The sequence below is a fragment of the Sorex araneus genome, chromosome X (assembly GCF_027595985.1).
Source record: "Sorex araneus isolate mSorAra2 chromosome X, mSorAra2.pri, whole genome shotgun sequence".
Lineage (NCBI taxonomy): Eukaryota > Metazoa > Chordata > Mammalia > Eulipotyphla > Soricidae > Sorex > Sorex araneus.
In genome coordinates this window covers 354877208-354900583 of record NC_073313.1, presented here as the reverse complement: position 1 = coordinate 354900583, position 23376 = coordinate 354877208, and the positions used below count along the sequence as shown (strand labels likewise).

General features: G+C 43.0%; 2 protein-coding genes across 2 annotated transcripts in view; both read left to right on the top strand.

The window, feature by feature from the left end:
* Window positions 1–23376, top strand: part of LAPTM4A (lysosomal protein transmembrane 4 alpha) — a 33155-nt gene that overhangs the window by 4600 nt on the left and 5179 nt on the right. Inside the window, exons 2-4 of the mRNA XM_055122547.1 lie at window positions 12735–12855; window positions 21869–21945; window positions 22048–22170. Coding sequence (XP_054978522.1) covers window positions 12735–12855; window positions 21869–21945; window positions 22048–22170 — 321 coding nt within the window. The remainder of the gene's footprint in view (window positions 1–12734; window positions 12856–21868; window positions 21946–22047; window positions 22171–23376) is intronic.
* On the top strand, window positions 18059–19088 carry LOC129400033 (HIV Tat-specific factor 1-like). Its single transcript, XM_055122546.1, has one exon. It carries the CDS (start codon window positions 18413–18415, stop codon window positions 18839–18841), a length of 429 nt encoding a protein of 142 aa, XP_054978521.1. The 5' UTR covers window positions 18059–18412; the 3' UTR covers window positions 18842–19088.

The window sequence follows — 23376 nt, the reverse complement described above, 5'->3', positions numbered from 1 at the left end:
TCACTGACCTTTAATAGGTATAGTTTGTTCTTCAAAGAACAAAACAAAACAGTGATAAGGAGAAAAATACAAGTGATGTAGAAGGGAATATGCAAGAATAGTGAACTACTATAAACTCTTCTGTTTATTGTTACCATTAACAACATTTTGCCAATCCCCGTTAATCTTTTAATGGCTTGCCCAAATGTTCAGTGAAGCTTCCCATGTTTCCCAGTCAGAGATTGGGCTTCCTCTCTGTGCTCCTGGAGACGTTTCTCCTTGGCCTCTTGTGTGTACTGATTACACCTCAGCTATCTCTTCCTTGCTTTTCTCACAGCAGGATGCCCTTCTAGAGGGAGCCGGTGATGTTTTGATCAAGTGTGTAGAGTAGCTTAGTTTTTTCATTTGAACACTGGAGGCGTTCCTTAGCTGTTTGATAAGTTGTCTCCTTTCCAAAAGAAAGAAGTTGGAATGACTGATTTGTAACTGCGTGTAATAGTAAACATCAGCATTAAATCCAAAAGCTAAAGATAGATGGATCCAACTCTGGTGAGGTTTCTTTGCTGACTTGAAATTGATTCCATCTTTTTCTCTTCCTCCCTCCCACCACCTTTCCCCTGCCCCACCCGCTCTCTTCCTCTCTTCTTCCTACTCCTTTCTTCTCCACTCTCCCTTCCGCCGGTCCTCCCCCCTTCCTTCAGCTGTAAGCCTCTTACCAGGATGCCCAGAGCAAACATACTTTTTTAATTACAGTCAAGCAGATCCTGGGTAGGGGCAAAATATGTTGTGGGAAAACTAACAAATGATGGATTTGAAAACAAAACAAACCATTCCCCCAGAGCATTTTCTGAAGTGGAGGGGGAAGAAGATAGGAACGCTGAGGAAGGCTGGAGAGACAGTCCCGCAGTCCAGTGGGCTGTGCCCTTGCCTGGCGCTGAGCCAAGCCAGGTTCTTCTATCCCAGCACCACACGGTCCCCTGAGCCCTTTCAGGAGGAGGAGCTGCATTCCTGAGAAGGAATGTTTCCAGGGATCTGATACTGGTCCTTGAGGACAAGTAAAACCGAAATACATTTGGTTGCTCTGCTCAGTTGAGGTGTGTAGAAAGCTCAACAGAACAATGTGAAACAGTTCATTGTTTGACCCACAGGACTGCGAGGATCCTCCCCCACACTGAGTGTCTGGCCTTTGCCTTTGCTGTTAGCAAGTTTCTGCTGCGTTCTCTACCTCTCCATATAACTGGGTTTAGAAGTTAAATCATGATTTTTATTTTTTTATTTTATTTATTTATTTATTTTTTTATTTTTGCTTTTGGGTCACACACAGCAGTGCACAGGGGTTACACCTAGCTCTGCACTCAGGAATCACCCCTGGCAGTGCTGGGGTGTTAATCGCGTTGTCGCAGTTTCCCTTTGCCAGCAAAGAGAGACGACACCGGTTGAGGGTCCTTCTGCAGCAGTTTATTGGAGATCTCCACACTTACACAAATGGGGGAGGAAGGCCCCGACCCTCAGAGCGATACCCTTTTTATAGAGAAGACCCCTCACTTCTTGACGTGTTGCTCGCCAGTTGGCTGCCTTCCAATCACCCCATGGGGGGCGATGCCGGGGCCCGCGCTCTGGAGGTTATTTATTACCTAGGGCAGCCGGAGTCGGCGCCATCTTTGCTTTGTTTTACCACCTAGGGCAGCCGGATGTCGGCGCCATCTTTGCTCCATGTGCTCTGGCTCCCTACAACTCCCCCTTATCTCTTTACTAAGGAGCCGGTCTCTGCGAGAAAGGGGGCGACGGACACCACTGCCTGTAAAAATATCAGGGACTGAGGTGGCCTCAACGGGTCCTCCCTGAGACCATTGCTGGTGCACCCAAACTCGTGCAATGGATCCACAGATCCCGAGTGTTCAGGGGCTACACTCAGCATAAAAAAAAGCACGGAGCAGCTTGATTTAAAGCGGCGATGCCTCCGGCGGGGGAACAGACCACCTAGGCTGAGCAACCATTGGGACTAAACGATCTAAAAAGACTAGGCATCATCACCTACGCCAGCTTACACTCTGCCAAGATTCAGTCAAAAACAAGGCACGGTCTTATACGCAATCAAAAACAAGGCACGGTATTATACGCGATCAAAAACAAGGCACAGTATTATGCAGGATAGGCTATTGTACAAAATTCATGCAAACTCTTCTTCTGGATAGGCTTGTACCAGTCGGTGATAGTACACTTCCACCTTGCGTGAGGTCACGGCATTCACCTGATCTTTAATAAACTGAGTTAGGCGTTGGAATGCCCAAGGACCAAAAGAGATTCCGGGTCTTTTGTTTTCTTGAATCTGCACATCTTAAGAGCCTCCTTCCCAGAGACTCTGTTAAATCTCAATTTTCATTGCCAAGGGCCTTTTCCTATCTACCTGCCTACATCATATTCCCCCCTAGAGATTTCACCACCTTAAATCTTTAAGGGGAAAATGGTCGGTGATCCATCTTCTGAAGCTGCTTCATGCTGACAGATGGGCGCAGACTCTGCCTATGTAAGGGGTGAAACCTCATGCTACCTTAGTTTTAGTGGGCCCCAGGCAATGAACTGGTTGGGATCCTGAAGTTATCTGAAAGAAAAGATCAGATCAATTAGACTGAGGGATGGCACTTTGAAATGATTAGACCCTGGAGATGTGGAAGGTCCTTTCTGACCTAGTAAGGACAAAATAGTTTGCTGTCTTAGAAAACATAAGAGTTAAAGCAACAGAAATCAAAGCAACGTAATGCCATACCCATTTCTATTATAAATACAATGAAAAAGGAATAACTGCTTCACCCATGGTTTTGAAAACATTGTTCCAATGCCTATTGTCCTCTTTTGCAGAGTATCTTAGATGAGTATTCTCTGGATGGGGTATTAATCCCATGATGGAACGAGAATTAAGAGCTGTTAAAATTCTAGTTCTCTCCAAATGACTGTGTTCATAGAACTAAAAGTGAATACTTAGAACCAGTTTAAATGTCCACACTTGGCACTGTAGCCAATTGACAGGTTGGGGGAAAGCATTAATTCTGCACTTTGAGCTGAGGTTCCCCCCACTAAAGCTCTGGCTTCCAATACCCTGGTCAGACTAGTGACAGCATCTTCAACATTGAGTCCCAAAGACTAGGCTGCTTACTTTACAGTCAGCAAAACACATTATACCTGAATTACCCAAAAGGGATACCTTTTAGATCCAGATTAGAATACATTTACTAGATTACTCTGTAGAATTTGAATCTGATTCTTTAAAAAGCAAGTTACAGAAACATGGTTTTCTCTCCACCTTCATTTTAAAATTTGCCTGATGGCTTAACAAATCTGACTTGTTCTTTTGCATAAATACAGCAAGATTGGAGAACTCTCCATTTGGGGTACCCCATTATTTACTGAGAAGTCCTGGGGGTTGGCTAAAGACAGGAGGCACGCCAATAATGGCATTAATTCTATGTGGCACGTCAGAGTTACCCAGGCCTGGCCATAAATGTCCCACGATGAACTGGATGGTCTCGAGCCTTCAGGTTGAACTGGAGGTGGCCTTGAGCCTCATTTGCCATAGAGGCATCCTGGCAGAAAGGAGTCCCTCCCCTCCCTTCTTCAGGGCTGGGAGAGATCCTAGTTTCCAGGGTTTTTCTTCATGCTGAGAGTAGGCCAGGCCATGTCAGTCACATAGATTTCCGGATTCCTCATTCTCCATAGCAGTGATGATTTCCATTCTTTCCTTAAGCCAACTGGCCTCTAGGGTCTCCCTGAGGTTTGTAGGGTACTTGAAACAGTACCTGTTAAATACCTGCTCCTGTCATTTAGACCAATCCCTTGACTCTTTCCCTGAAAGAGGGCTTTGGGGTCTCATAACTGATTTTCCTGTCTGCATGAGGGGTAGACCCTATTACAGAGAGGAAAGACTTTTATCTGGATTTATGCAAACCAACATAGTGCCATGAAGCATCAAAACATACTGAAGGTACAAAAGAAGAGAAAAGCAAACATTTCACTTTACTCACAGTGAGATGCAACACACCCATTTGTTGTGGGTCCTAGTCAAAGAAGCTAAAATCTGTAGAGGAAAAGTGTACAATTTACATCATGTTTAACCCATTCAATTCCATGTTGAAAACCTTGACTTCCCATTAATAAGAGCACTGTACTGGGAGTCCAGAACAATTCCGCATGAGATTTAAAGAGTTTCTTAAAACAGTGATCAATTTCTTTCCTTCAAACACAACTTCAAACCTTCTACACATTCCTCTATATTTATTCTGTCCTGTAACTTTCCTTCAACTCATTTCAAAATCAACTTCACTTTAACAGGATTCCTTGCCTTTTTTCAACTGATGATATCTGCATCCATTATCTTTCTGACTTAAGACATACATCTATATTCCTTATAGTCATCCCATAAGTTTAAACTTTTATTTTACTGAACTTAGTACAACATAATCTCCCAATTTAGACAATAGTTACCAATCATTTCATTTAACATGACAAAACTACTTTCAGTGTTATTTCAAAAGCATTAGGTCAGTTCTATAGATATTCAACAACTTTAAAGATGCTCACAACTAAAGTTCTTACAACATATTCATTGGGCAAAGGTTCACTCCACATTAGAAATTAACCAGGAGACATCTTAGAATTCTGATTTCTAGGAAAACACAAATAAAAAGATTAAAACACTCATAGATTACCGTAAAACATTAAGGATCTCACACTTGCATACAAAGTTCTCTAGGTTCAGGATAAGGTTGGTACCGTAAAACCCAGACTAAGTCCTCAGGCCAATTCGGCCTGTTCTTTCTTCCTCAGATTTCCTTGTGACTTCCAGCTGAGGTCTGTTTGAGGTGGTTTGGGGTCTTTATCAGGAAAATGAAGTTTACTCCAGATGAAGCCAAGCCATAGCAGGACCCAGAGTACATAGTAGGTGTTATCTGTTAAAATATAAGCATAGACTTTTCCTCCTACAAGGGGTTTCACACTATTTCTTTTTTGTGTGTTTGTCAGATTTTAATGCGAACATAAGAATCAATTGTTTTCCCAGACCCTTTCTCATTCACAAAGTTGCAAGAACCAGATACCTGGAAGAGTTAAGAAACCCGATTAGCAAGTCTTATTTTCTGGGCAAACCTGTAATTAGAATTCATTGTTGAGGGAGGGTCTGCATATCCAGTCCGACTGAGGCAGAGCCTGCTGAGCTGGAAAAGCAGGGGGATGGGTAGACCCAGGGAAAATCTTTAAAAAAAAATCTCTCAAACTGACATCTAAGATTAACCCTTCATTACCCTGAGCTAAGTAGCTTTAAAAAGTTTTGTTACCGGAAATCTCAGAGATCTAATAAAACACAGGTACGATAAGTTTTTCAACCAATATTGCAACTCTAGAAAATAATATTTTAAACCTAAGCATTACTTTTTGAGCCTGTTTTCATATATCAGTTATTTCAACTCACAAGATTCTCTAGGTCAAATAATTCTAATCCAGTGCAGATACAAACATATACATTGGTATTCTAGCATAAGACCTCTGGACCATCAATTTTTGTGAAACACAGTAAAACCTTCTTTGACTTAAGTTCAATAGTTCTCGTACCTTAGTTAGTTCAAACCATGAGCTTTCTAACTTTAAACAAGTCCACCATACAGACATCCTTTCAAATACAGAGAGAGAGCCTCCACCCCCCCTTTATTTATTTATTTATTTATTTATTTTTTAAACCAACCTTTGATTTTAGCACAGAAAGAAAGAAAAAAAAAAAAAAAAACTCAGACCATCAATGTTTATGGAAACATAAGAAAACTTTGTCTATTTTGGTGGTTTCTATACCTCTGTTGCTTTAAAAACAGCTAAATTTTTCATTAAAATTAGCTGAGGCTTGTAAGATAAAGCCTTGCATCCTCTGAATTGTTATTTCACTTTTTAGTTTTCTGGCTCTAGTTCTGTAGCTTTTTCTAGATAGTACAGATACTGGAATTCAAAAGAATTTCAACTGTTAATAACTATTATGTTCTTCCAATAAGAAATTTAGACTAAAAATTTCAATTTCGTTGTAGGCGCCACATTCTAATTAGAAATCTTTGTTTAACCTGATCTAACAAGTTCCAAAGATACCTAAATCTTTTAAATTGCTGGACTACATATCACCCTGACTCCCTTGATTTTGTTTGCTCAGTTCTAAGAATTAATGACTTCAAACTAGCTCTAACACTCGAGTGTTCCACAGACAGACAGACAGACAGACAGACAGACAGACAGACAGTCAGACAGACAGACAGACAATGAACTGACTAAAAAACACCACTACACATGCACACATTTGCAGTTGATCGATCAATCTGACCCTTCAAAAACGGCAGGGAGAAAAACTGATAGACAGAGAAAGGAAAGAGCAGTCCCCAGGGCAAATTGAGCCCTGTCGGCCGATTGGGAACATTGCTCCCCGTTTCTCTGTCTGACCAGCCAGTTTCCTGCTTGTTAAAAACGGGTCAAGAAAGCGCTTTTGTTGATATAAGCCGGCAAAACAATCCATGGCAAAGTTGTTGAAACCTAAGTTGTCAGATGTTACAATTTTAAGATCAAGACTACTTCTGAGGTGGATAGGCCACCTTAGTGACACTCTTTTTCATTCCTGATATTATTAAACACTCAACCACATGATCTTGCATTTTCCTGACTTCTCTGCTGATAATAATAAGCATAACTAAGAGAAATATAATGAGACAAATATACACACACACTAAAGGCACTCGCGCAAATCACACTCCTGCACTCATTCGGACCGGTCCTCTTTCATTCCGGTGCGCACCCAACGCAGTACATTCACACAGAAATTCTTAAACCTGCCCTACGGGAGTCCACATTACCTTTGGTCTTGTCCCCCTGACAATGGGGTTGCTACAATGTACATCCGGCTCTTTCTAATAAGAAGCTAGCAATCTAGAGGCAAAAAGGGGGGGGGGTCATCCTATCCCGGGCCAGTCTTTCAAGTAGGGAAATGGTATAATTGGCATTTGCCCCATATTTTCTGACCACTTCTGCCAACTCTTTAATCTGATTGAATTCTACCTGAGCATGAACTCTTCCATTCCCATCTCCCTCAAAGACAGGAAAGGCTAGTCTCATCTGCTTATACAGGTCAGCAGAAAGTAACGATGTTTGGGATGCATGGGCTCCTTCCGTCCCCCGTGCGTACGGCGGGGGTGGGGGAGCCGAGGGTACGGGGCGCGGTAAGTGCGCTCTGCTGCTTCGGTTTCGATTACAGAGGTCAGGGGGGCGATAGCGTGCCGCTTCGTAGCGGTGTGCCGCTTTGTAGCATGCCGCTTCCTGGTCTAGAATTTGCTCTTCTTCAGAACTCGAAAGGGAGTCTTCTGAAGAGCTCTGTTTGGGTTTCAGGCTGGCTGCAGCCATATCCCCCCAAGGATAGATTTTCCTTGGCCCACCCGGCCTAGAGCAAGTTGTGTAAACTGTGGGGGGAGGTGTGGCCTCCTCCTCTCCCGCCTCATTCTCGCCCTCTCCGGGCGGTCTTTTTTCCTTTGTTGCAAGTACGCAAACTGTGGGGGGAGGTGTGGCCTCCTCCTCTCCCGTCTCATTCTCGCCCCCTCCGGGCGGTCCTTTTTCCTTTGTTACAAATGCGAGGGGTGAGGACTTTCCCCTCCCCCTTCCCTCGCCCTTGCCTCTATCATCGGGCAATTTTTTTCTCTTAATCCCGGGTACCCTTTCATGCGCGCTTAATCTTTCCGACCGCTCGGTTTCTGACAGACTATCCTGGACCTTTTCTAAAATTTGCCGAGTCTCACTGACGACCAGGGAACAAGCCTCATCCTCTAAACAGTTTTTGACCATCTTCCATATAGCCTTAGTGCCATTTCTTAACGTGCCCTTCTTATGTTCTGCATCTAGGTCCTTCCCTAGCTTGTTCCAACAACGGAGGGTAAGGGACCCGGAGACCGCATACCATGGAGCAACACGGTCTACTTCCTTAACAAAACTGTGCAGTGTCCGGCGGGCAATACGAATGTCCCTCTGACGGAGGAGATCGTTAAGCGTCTCCTGCACAGATTGCACGGTCCCCATGATGGTTGGGACCGTATTCCCGAGCCCTCAGTCCGCCAAGCACGGCTGCTTATCTACGTCAGGCTGACGTGCGGCGGCAACGTCCCAACAGCAGAAGCAGAACAAAAGCACAATACTCAGAAAGAGGACAAGGAATGCTGCCACCCCCTAGGTCTCAGGCATACCTCTGGCAACGAAATCAGGCCGTAGTCTGCCTCTCCGAGCCACCCCTCGGTTTCTGACAGACTTATAGTCTGCCTCTCCGAGTCACCCCTCGGTTTCTGACAGACTTGTAGTCTGCCTCTCCGAGTCACCCCTCGGTTTCTGACAGACTTATAGTCTGCCTCTCCGAGTCACCCCTCGGTTTCTGACAGACTTGTAGTCTGCCTCTCCGAGTCACCCCTCGGTTTCTGACAGACTTATAGTCTGCCTCTCCGAGGCACCCCTCGGTTTCTGACAGACTTATAGTCTGCCTCTCCGAGGCACCCCTCGGTTTCTGACAGACTTATAGTCTGCCTCTCCGAGGCATCCCGTGCTGCAGTTCTGAACCCTCCCTTCGGAACGAAGGGGCCTTCCCCAAGGTGCGAATGAAACTTACCCGGCGTCCCGGGTTTCGGCACCAGTTGTTAATCGCGTTGTCGCAGTTTCCCTTTGCCAGCAAAGAGAGACGACACCGGTTGAGGGTCCTTCTGCAGCAGTTTATTGGAGATCTCCACACTTACACAAATGGGGGAGGAAGGCCCCGACCCTCAGAGCGATACCCTTTTTATAGAGAAGACCCCTCACTTCTTGACGTGTTGCTCGCCAGTTGGCTGCCTTCCAATCACCCCATGGGGGGCGATGCCGGGGCCCGCGCTCTGGAGGTTATTTATTACCTAGGGCAGCCGGAGTCGGCGCCATCTTTGCTTTGTTTTACCACCTAGGGCAGCCGGATGTCGGCGCCATCTTTGCTCCATGTGCTCTGGCTCCCTACACTGGGGGACCATATGGGATGCTGGGAATCGAACCTGGGTCGGCCACGTGCAAGGCAAACGCCCTACCCGCTGTGCTATTGCTCCAGCCCCCTAAATCATGATTTTTATTACGATTTTTGTTTACCTTGACATAATTTAGGAAAAATAAATTAAGGAATAAGTGGCTTGTAATTGTTGGTAGTAATGACTAATTTCAGAGAATTTTTATGATGTAAGACTATAAAGCTGTATATGTTTTTGAAACAGGTACTTAGAAATATCATTCATAATCAAAAGTAAATGGTGAAGCTGGAGATAGCATGGCGGATACAGCACTTGCCTTGTGTATGGCCAACCTGGGTTCAATGCCTGTCTCCCAATGTGGTCCCCCGAGCCCTGTCAGTAAGCTCTGAGCACTGCTAGGTGGCCCAAACAAACAAAAGAGGTAAAAAACTCAGTTTCATAGTTGCCCAGTGATGTCTACAGGTCATAGGAATGGATTTTCCAGATGAATAATTAGAGTTAATTTTTAAAGAAATAATAGTGACCTAATAGAATATAATGAAATAAAAAAATTGAGCTTGTAATGGAGTAGTTGCTAAAATCTATTTTACTTCTTGGTCCTTTCAGCTGATTGATGATTTATGTTTCATATTTGGGGGTATGATGCAGTGACGTTAGATTTGAAGTGTCATTAAAACTAGAAGTATGGATGAGTGTGATTTACTATGGAAGAGAATAAGGCATTTAAAAAAGCTTATGTGATAAACTTAAGAAAGAACATACATATAATTTCAGCTCTAAATGCTTGTGCTATATCATTTCCTTCAATTATTGAGTTGTTTGCTTTTCTGTATTGCTCAGAGCATTTTAATTACGTGAGCATATTAGAGACCAATATGCTGAATTGATTTCGAACTGAATTCATACACAGAATGTTTAGTGTTTCAGTGGATATATTTGTTTGTTCACTTATTAATTCACCTAATTGTATTAATTTATGTACATATCCTTAACTACCTAACATTTACTAACTTGTACACTTAAACCCATTGCATTAAAAATGGACTGTAAATCAACAGCCACAGAGCTGGGGACACAGTTCAAAGCATTGCTTGCAAGGACCTGAATTTGATCCCTGGCACCAGATATCCTCCCTCCCACCCACTCCCAGTCACTGCCAAGTATAGCCGTGGTGGCCTCTGGTGCCACCAGCACCATCACCCAGCTGTCGAGGCTCATAAGGCTCGGTCACGTATCTGGTGTGACTCTGGGTCCCCGGCTCTTCCCCTACTCTTCAGCCATCAGCTAGGGAGCCACCTACCAAATGGATTGTCTCTAGTAAAACCTTTCAAGAGCTGAAAGTGCCCCGCCTTCCAGCAATGCAAGGAAAAGGCATGTTACTGAACATTTTTGTTTGGAGTAAAGTATAAACATTTTATAACTATAGATAAAAATTGTTTCTTTTGGAAAGACCACAAAATAAGAGTTGCTTAGGGATGGTTACATGTAATCCCGTGGCGCTGAGCTAGATGCCACAAAAAGAACCAGATTTGTAGCTGTCTGGCTGTATTCTCTCTCAGTTCCAAAAAAATTAACACATTATTTACTTCCTGACACTTAGTTTCTCTAACTGTGAATGGGCTTTGGTAATATTACTTAATAAAAGTATAAGGAGTAGGAAAATTTTATAGACACACAAACATCCATATTAAAGTTATATATAATGCCCTTGGTGTAAATCAATTTTGTGTTTATTACTGTGGCTCTGGTTTTAGATCATCTAAGCCCATTTAAAGTTAAAATATTGGTCTGCCTTTTTTGTTTTGGGGGTACACCGGCTGTGCTTAATCCTGGCTGTGTTCAGGGGTCACTCCTGGCTGGCTTAGGAGACCATGGTGATGCTGGGATCTAACCCAAGACAAGCAGCCTACCCGCTGTGCTGTCTCCAGCCTGGGGTTTGCTTGTCTTAAAAATGCAAATTGCTTTCAACTGATTAACTTAACCTTTCAGAAACTGTACCAGAGAGCTGCACAATCAATGCAGCTATTGACCCATTGAAAGTGATTTTTCACCACAGGGAGAAGATTGTGTGAATTTTAGATAGGGACACATGGGTGAGATTTCTATACAGAAACATTCCTGGGTCTGATTTTGAGCATATAAATAGTGATGTGTCAATTAGGATACCACCAGCAGTCACTAACCGCCAGAGGCTCATCAGATAAGTCTAATTTTCCTTTCAAATTTCCTTTACAAGTAGTTAATAACACTAGTAAGTTAGCCAGGCTCACCTGATACTATGATGGGATGTCAGTAGGATGTTTCAAGTCTCAAGATGTTCCTTTAGACCAGGTAAAGAAGGTTTCTTAAAGGTTGTTGATTGGGGCTGGAGTGATAGCACAGCGGGTGGGGCGTTTGCCTTGCACGCGGCCGACCCGGGTTCAAATCCCAGCATCCCATATGGTCCCCTGAGCACCGCCAGGGCTAATTCCTGAGTGCATGAGCCAGGAATGACCCCTGTGCATTGCCGGGTGTGACCCAAAAAGCAAAAAAAAAAAAAAAAAAAAAAGGTTGTTGATTAATGGGAGTCGGTCAACCTCTGGCAGCTTGGTCCTCAGCCCAGTTTTTTTTTTTTTTTTTTTTTTTTTGCTAATGGTTTAGATGGGGATACTGATCGCAGTGCTGATCTTGTTTTCCAGAGTGGGAAGCTGATAGAGAAAATAAATCTGTAAAATGTCAGAATCTTGACTCAGGCAGACTGTGATAAGGTGATATGGTAAAATTCAATTGCCTTTACAAGGGCATATATCCAAATTCTGTCTGAATCCAACTACATGTACAGAGCATAGCTATGCAGGATCAAATGTGGAAAAGCATTGGAAGTTTCAGGGAGTAGTTACTCCAAGTGATAGAAACATGCATGAAGCCAGTACAACCCCAGGTTTTTCTGCCTGAAGTGTTAGCTCAGAGGTGGGAACTGCAGGCTTGCTGTGCTCTGACCAGGTTGCTCTTAACTTTTAATAGTATATGATACAGACAAGCTTGTGTGTGAACAGTGCAGTGAGGATACAGCTGGAAAATAAGCCAGTTAGAAAAATGGCTTAAATGTCTAAATATTTATTTCAGAATAGACAATATTTGGAGACACCAGATAACTGCCTTCGGATGTAAGGAGAACAACTTCAGAAAAGGAAGCAGATCATCTTAAGACCAGTAGATGAAAGTTTAATAACAAAAGCTAAATCTTGGGAAGTCTTTTGAGCCTTTTAGTTTAGTTTAAGAGGAAATAGTTCTCTTGATACTGGATAGAAACTTTGGAGGGTGTTTTCAAGGCTTTTCTGATGAGTCAATATATTTATCTGTTGGATAGTTACACTGATGAACTCAAGCTTTTTCTTACTCAAATTTGGAATTAACATCAATAAAGATGTGCCTGAGCATTTGGTAATGATCCCTTATTTTTAATTGTACTGTTTTATTCTGTTAAATTAATACTGTTGGCACAGAATCAGTAAAAATCTCTTTGAAATGATTAACATTGTTTATAAATAATGAAATAATATGTATCTTTTACAATATGTCTTTAATGTATCTTTATCTGTGTATTTTTTTTGTCTTTTACTTCATTTCTTTATTACTTCAAGTAAAACTATTTTAAGAGAAGACAGTTAAGATTGTGCGGAGGACCCGAGCCCTTACTTATAGTTAAAATAAATGACGAAATGTTACCTTTCTCAGGTGGTGAACCTGTTGATGGCAATCTTGCTGACTGTGGAAGTAACTCATCCAAACTCCATGCCCGCTGTCAACATTCAGTATGAAGTCATTGGTAATTACTACTCCTCTGAGAGAATGGCTGGTATGTTCTAGTCTAAAACATCTTGTACTAATTATACACGTACACACTTGCTATGTAGAGGAGGGTTGATTGAATTATGTTTAAGTTACTATATTTGTTAAGACAGAAAAGCGTTCTTGTAGATTTTCAAAGATATGCGGGGAGCATTATAAGGGACTAATTTTTAGCCAGAGAATGTAATGTACTAGCGAGAGGGTTTTGAGAAAAAATATTATGTCTGGGTGCCTTGACTCCTTTTAGGTACTGTACAGAATAGAGGCAAGGAAGAACTTAACAAAAATACCTTTGAGCTAAAGGTGTAGATGAGTGATTTGCTCATGGACTAAATATTAGTCTTGAAGTAACATATAAAGTATGAGTCATTTGACTATTAGGCAATTTCTTTGTTCAGTCATTCTGAATATATTTTTATTGTTTGGATGAAGAAAGATAAATTTGAACTAAAAATAATTTTTTGGTTGGACTAAAAAATCCCTAGAACATTAATGCAAATTTTCTTTTAAAAACATTTATTTCCCAATAGAACTATTTTTATTAACTTTGTCTAAAAATATACAGAAAGTTCTGACTAGGATTTATGTTATTATAGATTATGTTATAAATTTATTGTTTGAACAGAAAATGTCTAAACTTTTCAGTGTAAAATTCTACATAATTGAGTTTTTAAAAATTTCATCTTAAAAATATTTCCAATTCACATGTGTCTGTTTATAATTCACTGTCTTAAACATATTTATAGTATAGGCTTATTACCTTTAACATAAAACTTATGAGCTTCATTACACATATGACCTCCTTTGACCCATTTAGGTTTTATTGTTTTTAAATTTTGCTTGTAAATTCAAATTAATTATTATTCACAGTGCTAATTTCAATTTTTAGGAGTCACATAGAACTTTGTGACTGTCAGTGTGTCACATGTTATACAAAAACAAGTGATAGTTTACTTGTTTAGACTGTCATTTTAAAGTGCATTTTAAAAATGAGTCTCCTTATTATCTTTCTCAGATACAGTATAATTCATTAATTTTTTTTGTCAGATATGACAGAAAAAATACCAATAACATACCGTAAGGATCTCTCTGTAATTTTCTTTTTTTCAAAATAGTTTTCCTGTTTTAAAAATCTAGCTTTCAATGTCTGTTTTTGTATTTACAAGATTTCATTTGAGCTTGTAAATTTTAGAGAACTTACTAGTGTCAGCATTTTTTCTTGTATGCGTCTCTCCAAGTAAAGTATAAGGAAACGTGTGGCTGTTGAGATTCTTACTCTGCTGTTCTATTATTGGCTCCCTTGGCTAGAGCTGCGGGGTTGAAGTCACAGTTAATTGCAAACTGCACCAGGATTGTGACTCCTGTAGAGAGAAGCATTCCTTATTATATTTTTGTGCAAGCCCTGTTCTGAAGAAATATAAATAGATAGTTCAGGGCTCAGGGGATAGCTCCGTGACCCCAGTTTGAACTCTGGCACTGCTTGCCCCCCGGGGCGCGCTGCTGGATGCAGTCATTGAGGCCCCCAAGTACCACCAAGAGTAGCCCCAATTGTCCCTAGAAACTCAGGGATCTGAAGTACAGAGCAGCTCCACCTCTTCAAGCACTGGCACTGAACTGCCTGCCCTGCCCAGTCCTCCCACCCCTAAATACATAGTACTTAGGGGGCCAGAGTGATAGTACAGCAGGTAGGGGGTTTGCCTTGCACACGGTCAATGTGGGTTCCATCCCTAGCACCCCTTGTGGTCCCCTGCCGCCTCCCAGGAGTGATCCCTGAGCACTGAGCAAGGAGTAAGCCATGAGCACTGCCAAATGTGGCCCAGAAACAAAACAAAAAATAGCTCTTGCTAGGGCTGGAGTGATAGCACAGCGGGTAGGGCATTTGCCTTGCTCGTGGCTGACCCGGGTTCCATTCCCAGCATTCCATATGGTCCCCAGAGCATTGCTAGGAGTAATTACTGAGTGCATTACCAGGTGTGACCCAAAAAGAAAAAAAAAATTAGCTGTCGGTATTGCAGTTAGTTTGAGTTCTTTGAAAGTTGGAATATGACTTGCCTGCAGGCCCAATGTAATACTAACGTTAATGTCTGATTGTTGGCCTGATGACCAGCTTCATGTTTATTATTTAAAATGGCCTGTTTATTATTTAAAATGGCACAAGAAGTGTTAAAAGAGCTCCTTCAAAGGACATGAGAAATTTTCCATCATGTAGTATTGGATATGGTACTCACTAATATTATATATGGTTGTCTAGAGTAAGAAACTACAAGATTAAGAAAGGTTGTATAGCAATTAATCATCACAAATTGATTTTTATTGATTTATGTGCTAATCTATTTTTGGACCAAGTAATATGAAATTATTTTTTTACATGGTTGCCAAGGAAGCAAAAAACAAACCCCAAAGAAGCCTCATTTATCTCAGGAAAGATGGTGGTCACCTCAATAAGTGATCATCTTAAGTACAAGATAAAGATAATAAAATAAGTAAAAAAATGAAAATGAAGATCAGCTAAAGTACAAAATAAAATTAAATGCAATATATTTTGCACTCAGGTTTTTTTTTTTTTTTTTTTTTTTTTTTGCTTTTTGGGTCACACCCAGCGATGCTCAGGGGTTACTCCTGGCTTTGCACTCAAGAATTGCTCCTGGCAGTGCTTGGGGAACCATATGGGATGCCGGGGATCGAACCCGGGTCGGCCGTGTGCAAGGCATATGCCCTACCCACTGTGCTATCGCTCCGGCCCCCATAAATGCAATATATTTTGGATGCTAGAGTTGAAAACTTAGTTACATAAATGAGACTAGGAAGTAGACTATATTAAATGATTTGAATTTCCTTATTTACCTAGGTTAAGATCATTTAACAGTTAATCATTACAGATTGACCTGTTGATTTTTCTTCTGATAATTCCATGCCATTTCTTTTAAGTTTTGTTGGAGCAAGCAATTTGAAATAACTTTATTATATGCCCATCCAGGGGACAGGCTGGGGGATGGCAGGGACCCTTGGGACACTGGTGGTGGGACTGGTGTTGCAACAATCGTATTATGAACAGCTTTGTAAATGGGGGGGAATGCTGTATATTCAGTACTTCTGAGATATATCTATATATCTATAGATATCTATTCATTGAATTTTTGTAAATTTAACCGTAATTAATGGTCACTTGACATGGGTAAGTGCACAGGGGCTCCATAGAGACGCTTCTGGATGTGATGAAGGGTGGAAACCTGAGGGGCAGATGAGGTATTGCGCCCTTGGAATCTGTTTACCATATTGACTTGCAAATACGGAAGTTTCTTTTTTTCTGGGTATTCTATGTTTTTTTTTTTCCTTTTTGGGTCACACCCAGCGATGCTCAGGGGGCTACTCCTGGCTTTGCACTCAGGAATTACTCCTGGCAGTGCTTGGGGGACCATATGGGATGCCGGGGATCGAACCCGGGCCGGCCGCGTGCAAGGTCTGGGTATTCTATGTATTTTTTACCTGTCACCTTTTGTTTCCCCTTGCATTGTTATTATTTCAGTAGAACACCTTGGACTACTTCACTTTAAAACGTCAGTACTTCTAAGACATTGAAAAGTAACATGTATTCTTGCATAACAAAGGTCTGTTGTGTCTATGTTCTGGAAATCAAACCCAGGTCCTCACACATGCAAGCAAGTTTTCCAGTCACTGCAAAACAGATTCTTAAAGGACGTAATTGAAATAATTGATTAAATGACATCTTTTACTCTCAAGTTTGACAGTACCTGTTTAATTTTACATCTGCATTCTTTCCTCTAAAAGGATTTCTGCATGCTGCTGTGGGAATTTCCTTGATAACTTTACCATTTGCCTATCCTGTCTTCCCTAGGCAAATTTTAAGTGTGCTTTTACTTAATTCAGTTCCGGATACTGATGTTTACACTGCTGAGTGATAGTCAAGTTTGCTCGATAATGTGAATTTTCTGAAATAATCACCATCAGTGTCCTTCATTTTCTTAATCTTAAGTCACTAATTAAATTCAGAGCTTATCTAAAAACACTGTCAAGTATGATTTCGAGTTGTTGAGAGTAATTGATGTGAGAAATTTAGTGAGCATGCGTATTGTAAAGAGAAGAAAACCGGCCAGTGTCTGCCAGGGTCAGTGAGGACTGCAGTGGACAGCGGTGACTGTGAGTGTTACCGCTCGTGTAGGGAGAGGGGGGTTCATGGACAGCTCCGAATTTCAAACTGTGTCTTTTATCGAAGACAAAGAGGGGCTGTATATTACATCCTGCCCTTACTACAAATCTGTCTTGAAGTTAAAAAAACAACAGAAAAATTGCCTACCCCTCCAGTCATCTCACAAGACCCACTCATGGCATTGTTTATTCCCCCCCCCCAGGTTCCCTTTCAGAAGTAAAGATTGCTTAGTGCCCCCCCACACCCCCTTGGAAACTGACCTCCTGCAAGCCCGCCTGCAGAAGGTGGGGGTGGGCCGTGTCGCCCGCCCTCGGGAAAAGCCCAGTTCCTGTTTCTTACCATAGCACGGTGCGGGGCGACTGGACTGACGTCTGCTTCGCGCGGCTCTTCAGCTACGGGCAGAGACCTGCCCCCTGGCTCTGCGCTCAGTGCGGGCACGTGCCCTTCTAAACGGGGGCAAAAGCAAGGCGGTGGGCGAAGAGGGCCCGGCAGGGCGCCGCGGTGGGCGCGGGGGACGTGGGCACGGGGCTGCGTGGGTGGGTGCGGAGACGTGGACGGGGGAGAGTGCGGGGGCCTGCGCGGGTGGGATTGGGGGGACGTGGGCACAGGGCTGCGTGGGCGGGGACGTGGGCACGGGCTGAGCGTGCGGCGGCGTGGGTGGAGGGAAGGTGCCGGAGGCTGCGCAGGTGGGGGTTGGGAGGACATGGACACAGGGCTGCGCGGGCGGGGACGTGGCCGCTAGGTCGGCGTGGTGCGTGGGTGGGGGCGTGGGCCGTGCGGCTGCGTGGCCGTGGGCGCGGTGAGTCATTGGTCGGCGACAGCCGTCGCGCTTCCGGCGCCTCCCCCCTCCGGCGCGGAGCCGCGGCAGCACCGCACCGCCAGGACCGGTACCCCGCAGCCAGCACCCTCCGGGCCTCTTCGCGCTCCCGGACCCTCCCCCGCGCTTAGGTGGACAACATGAGGGGTAGGAACGACGAGCAGTGACGAGTCTGATGAGCGGTGACGAATGCAGAAATTGTGCAGAGATTCCGCGGCTGGTGTTCCCCACGAAAGCTCCCCTAGCTAGAGCATACGTTAGGGGGCCGCAGGCTGCAGAGACCCCTAACGAGCGGGACCCGGACGGGAGGGCCTGGTTCCTCTGCATCACTGAGGATGTCATTGCTACCCATCGGGCCCATTACGGCTTCCCTAACGATGGCGCGTCGAGTTCTGTTGCAGATAGAGAGATGGGAGTGCCAGGGGGCTGCAGAGGGACCCCCGCAGAGGAAAAGCCCGGGACCCGGTGACCCTAGCAGGAAGGGAGACAAGAGAAAGACTGAATCCGGGTGGTTTCATGTTGAGGAAGCCAGAAATACAAGTGTGTATGTGTCTGGTTTACCTCCAGACTTTACAGTAAATGAATTTAATCAGCTCATGTTCTGGTTTGGCATTATCATGCGAGATCCTCAAACAGGAATTGAAGGTCATGCATTGCAGAGATAACCAAGGGGATCTAAAGGAGACGGGCTCTGTTGTTACTGGAAGAGGAAGTCTGTGGAGCTTGCGTCGAAACTTGGATGAAGAGGAAATTAGAGGCTACAAATTACATGTTGAAGTAGCCAAGTTTGAACTGAAAGAGGAATATGACGCCATGAAGAAGAGAAAGAAGCGCCAAGACTACAAGAAGAAATTGCCTCTGCAACAAAAGCAGTTGGATTGGAGACCTGAGAAGAGCTGGGCCATCCTGTTTGTCCATGAGCGAGTTGTGATCATCAAAAATCTGTTTTATCCTATAGATTTTGAGGACAATCCTCTAGTACTGAATGAGATCAGGGAAGATCTTTGAGTATTCAAAGTTGGGACAAATCAGGAAGCTCCTGCTCTTTGATAGACGCCCAGATGGCCTGGCCTCTGTCCTTTGGAGACCCAGGGGAAGCCAGGTACTGTATTCGAAAATGATGGGAGGTGGTTCGGTGGCTTTCAGATCACGGCTGAAGCATGGAATGGAAATACGGGTTAATAGGTGGAGGAGGCCTCAGGAGAAAGGGAGGAAAGGCTGAGAGGATGGAAGGCTCTCAGGAGAGACCCTCCATATGTAGAGTGCATGGGTATTGCCGAAAGGGCTGGCTCTTCTGGAGTAAGGCATTTTACCCAGCCTATGGGTGAGAGAGGTTTAAAAAACAGAACACAGAGGATTACTGAGAAAGAAGAAGGCCCCCACAAAGAGGTTGAAGAAGTTGCTCTCACGAAGAATTTGATGCAGTCTGCCAGGGGAGTGTTAGAAGAAAGTGAGAAGACTGCCCTGAAAGAGAATTTGGAGAAGAGGTGGCCCAAAACTTGTTTGAAGAGAGTATCCCTGAAAAAGAGCATCCCTGAAAGTGAACCTAAAAAGATACTCAAGAATGATCCTGAAGAGAAGAATCTTGATGGGGGGCGGGGGTGGGGGATGGAGAAGAGAGTGGCAACAAGGAGTCTGGAGAAGACCCCGTCAAGGTGTCTGGGGAAGATGACTCCAGAGGCTGTGAAGATTGCTCTGAAAAGCAGTTTCAGGATGGCACTAAAGAATTCAAAGAGGATAGTCTCCCAGAAGCTTTGGCTGAGGATGACTGCGGCAGGGAATTGGGTGAACATGTTTGTAAGGAAGAGGTAGAGGAAAAGGACCCTGAAAGGTTACAGTTAGGTGATAATAATTCTGAAAAAGGGGCTGGAGCGATAGCCCAGTGGTTAGGCCGTTTGTCTTGAACAAGGCCGACCCGGGTTCGATTCCTCTGCCCCTTGGAGAGCCCGGCAAGCTACCAAGAGTATTCTCGCCCGCACGGCAGAGCTGGCAAGCTACCCGTGGCTTATTCGATATGCTAAAAGCAGTAACAACACGTCTCACAATGGAGACGTTACTGGTGCCTGCTCGAGCAAATCGATGAGCAATGGGATGACAGTGATACAGAATTCTTAAAAAGCATAGATACGCTAGCCTTTGTTTGATGGACAGAAGAGGGAGAGATACATGAAAAATTGATGAGGCCAAAAGAGATAACAGTAGGATAGGTAGAAGAAGATGCAGACAAAAAGGAAAAGAATATGTACGCATTGGAATATTAAGGAAAGGTGTTGTTCAGAGATTACTAAGTTGTTGGATGCCTGGAATTCCATTGAGAAGTTAGCAGATTCCCCCAGGAGAGCGGGGGACTATGGCGGTAGGAAGAGGAGCATTCAGGAAGAGGAGCCCTGCCCTCAGGCAGCGGCATTCCTTAATGATGAGTCTGCTTCTGACGCGTTTAATTTCTTAAGTTTGAATTTTAGAGAAAGGGTTCCTCCCTCTACTCTGCTTACTGTTAGGGTAGTTTCCCGTAGAGTTACTGCATGAACATACACCTAATTGTAATATGCACTCAGATTAGTGTATCGATGCTTTCACTCTTACCAGTGCTTAATGATTTCGGATATATGTTGCTGGATACCGAGTTAAATGTTGCAGCATAATAGTGCAAATACAGTACAAATACTGCAGTACAATAAACATGTAAATAAACGGGATACTTGTTCTTTGTCATATTTGTTAAATGCCCACAGAGTAATATTTGCAAAGTGTTCTGATTGGCATTAATGACGCGCAGAAATCGAAGTGAGTTAATAAGTAGAAAATGAACATTGTACTTGAGTTAAATTGCATTTTAAATTGTTGCTGTTGCTTTATTCATCGAGTAAAATTTGGAATTTTGAAAAATTCCCTTGGAATCTTCTTGCTTCCAGATTGTTGCCACTTATGTCCCCTTTTCCCCCTTTCTAAACCAGAAGAACATCTTACTAACGTTATAAAGTATAGATTGGAGAGGTTGGGTCTTAAGGGTCTTCCCTTGCATTCCTCCTACCCCAGTTTGATCCCCAGCACCTCATATCGTCCCATGATTTACTGCCAGAAGAGATGTTTGAGCACAGAGCCAGCAGAAGGCTCTGAGTGCTGTTTGGACATGGCCCCAAAACCAAAAATATAATATTACTTCAGAGTTTCCCCCTGCCAGATCCTAGCAAGTTCTTTTAATTTTCTGTCTGTCTTCTATGAAAATTGCCCCTTAGATGTGCAAAAATGAGCTCGTTCTCCAATACTGAAAATATGGAAGAGATTCTGATTAAACTGGGAACTGTTCTTTTTCTAAAGTTAGAATTACCGTGCTCCAGAAAAGCGTATGAATATACTAGCCAACATTGTCTACACAGTATATGGGTTCCGCTGAGTTTTAGAACTGCCTCTCTCCTGCATACTTAAAGGTTTTCAGTGTTTGGTTTTAAAATGTGTCTGGTATTGTTTTTGCTGTGTAGTTCCAGTAAAATTTGGGGTTTATCCTGGTTTTGCTTTGTAAATTCAGTATTGATGCATTAATGAACTGATGAGATTTTGTTGTTAAAATGTTATTCTCATAAAGAAGTTATTCTTGGGGCTGGAGCAATAGCACAGCGGGTAGGGTGTTTGCCTTGCACGCGGCCGGCCCGGGTTCGATTCCCAGCATCCCATATGGTCCCCTGAGCACCGCCAGGGGTGATTCCTGAGTGCAGAGCCAGGAGTAACACCTCTGTGCGTTGCTGGGTGTGACCCGAAAAGCAAAAAAAAAAAAAAGAAGTTATTCTCATGATGTAAAAAGCAATAAACTTTTATGCTTTTTGTCGGAAAAAATGTGAATTTCTCAAGCTATACTACTTAATGTTGAGACTTTTTAAAAAATAAAGCTTCTTTGGCTTAGATTTTTTTTTTTAATAGCCAATCTTGAAAATACTCAGATATTTTAAAACTAAACTAAAAAGATTTTCCTGTCTTTTAATAGTATCTTGTCTGTTATGTAAGTAAATCAATGAGATTTCTTTTTTCTTGTTTTCCTAGATAATGCCTGTGTTTTATTTGCTGTCTCTGTCCTAATGTTTATAATCAGTTCAATGATGGTATATGGAGCAATTTCGGTGAGTATTGTTTATTTTTATGTTGTAGAGTTTGACCATTATTGAGTGTTATTTTGTTAATTCATATATATGATACCATGGTTCTTTTTTTTTCCCCCTCAGTATCAAGTGGGCTGGCTGATTCCATTCTTTTGTTACCGGCTTTTTGACTTCGTTCTCAGTTGCCTGGTTGCTATCAGTTCTTTCACTTACTTGCCGAGAATCAAGGAATATCTGGATCAGTTAGTAAGTGTATATACTAATTTAACTTACTAAAAAATAAAAAGTTTTCAGCAAAGTTCTTAAAGAAGAAACCTCAGGTAGTATTTTGATTTTATCTTCTTATTTTTTAAAAGTGCTTTAAAATAATTGTTATTGCTACTCTGAACTACCATGTTGAAACCAATTAGCATGAGAGTGAAATACTATTTACCGTACCATTTCCAGTACCCCTAAAGATGAAAGCAGGGAGTTGTTGATTTTAGTTTTCAAGAATACTGCACTGTTAATAATTTGACCTTATTTGGCACTCATGAAAATACCGACGTGTGTCCTTGCAGTCATCCATGGTGAATATTTGAGTGCCCACTCGGTCCTATTCTTAGGCGAACAGTTGGTGAAGAGGGGAGTTCTAAAGATAACTTATTTTATTCAGGGAGCAAACCGCAGATTAGAGAGTCAAGACATGAAGGTGTCATCTGTGAGACTGGACTTGAGCTGTCACAGGCATCAGGAAAGGAGTTTAGAGTACTGCCACATAGAGGAGGGTCATGAAACAGTCCAGGCTGAAGTACGAGGGTCCGGAAGGAGCTACGGTTGACCAGGCACACGAGAGTCAAGCTTGCAGGAGTTTCCTCACTTCCAGATTTCCTACCTAGCCCTTTGCATACCACTGACTTTATGGTTCATTTATTCAGAAGCCATTTGCTGGTTGCTTCTGTGTAAGGCACTCTGCTTGGCCCTCGGGAAGCATCCAGCAAACTTACTAGGGCTTATTTTCTTGTGGATTGAGTTACTGAAATCCAAGTCCTGCAATTTCAGTTGAGTTCCTGAAAAAAGCTGTGAAGGAAACGTAGGCCTCTATGCAGGTGCCTGTCACACGGGCAGCAGATCACGAGTCTCACTAGGAATTAGGTTCTGAGAAGGAAAGCAGCAAATGTTCCGCGTGAAAGAGCGGGGACTAGCCCCCACAGTGAGGGTGGCCAGCAGTGGTCAGAGCCTTCCATGCCTGGTTTTCTATGGTCCTGTCCACTCCTGACTGAGAAGTTGTACACCCTATAAGTAAAGGCTTTGCCCCTTCAGAATTACTAGTATTTCCTGTGAGCTGATCTGCAGCAAGTTTTTGTCCTTTAATTATATAGTCAGGATAAAAGAAGAGTTTGGTCACAACAAGATACTTAGGTTGGATCTGAAGTTGGGGTGTGGCTTATTTTGAATATTTCTGTTTTGTTT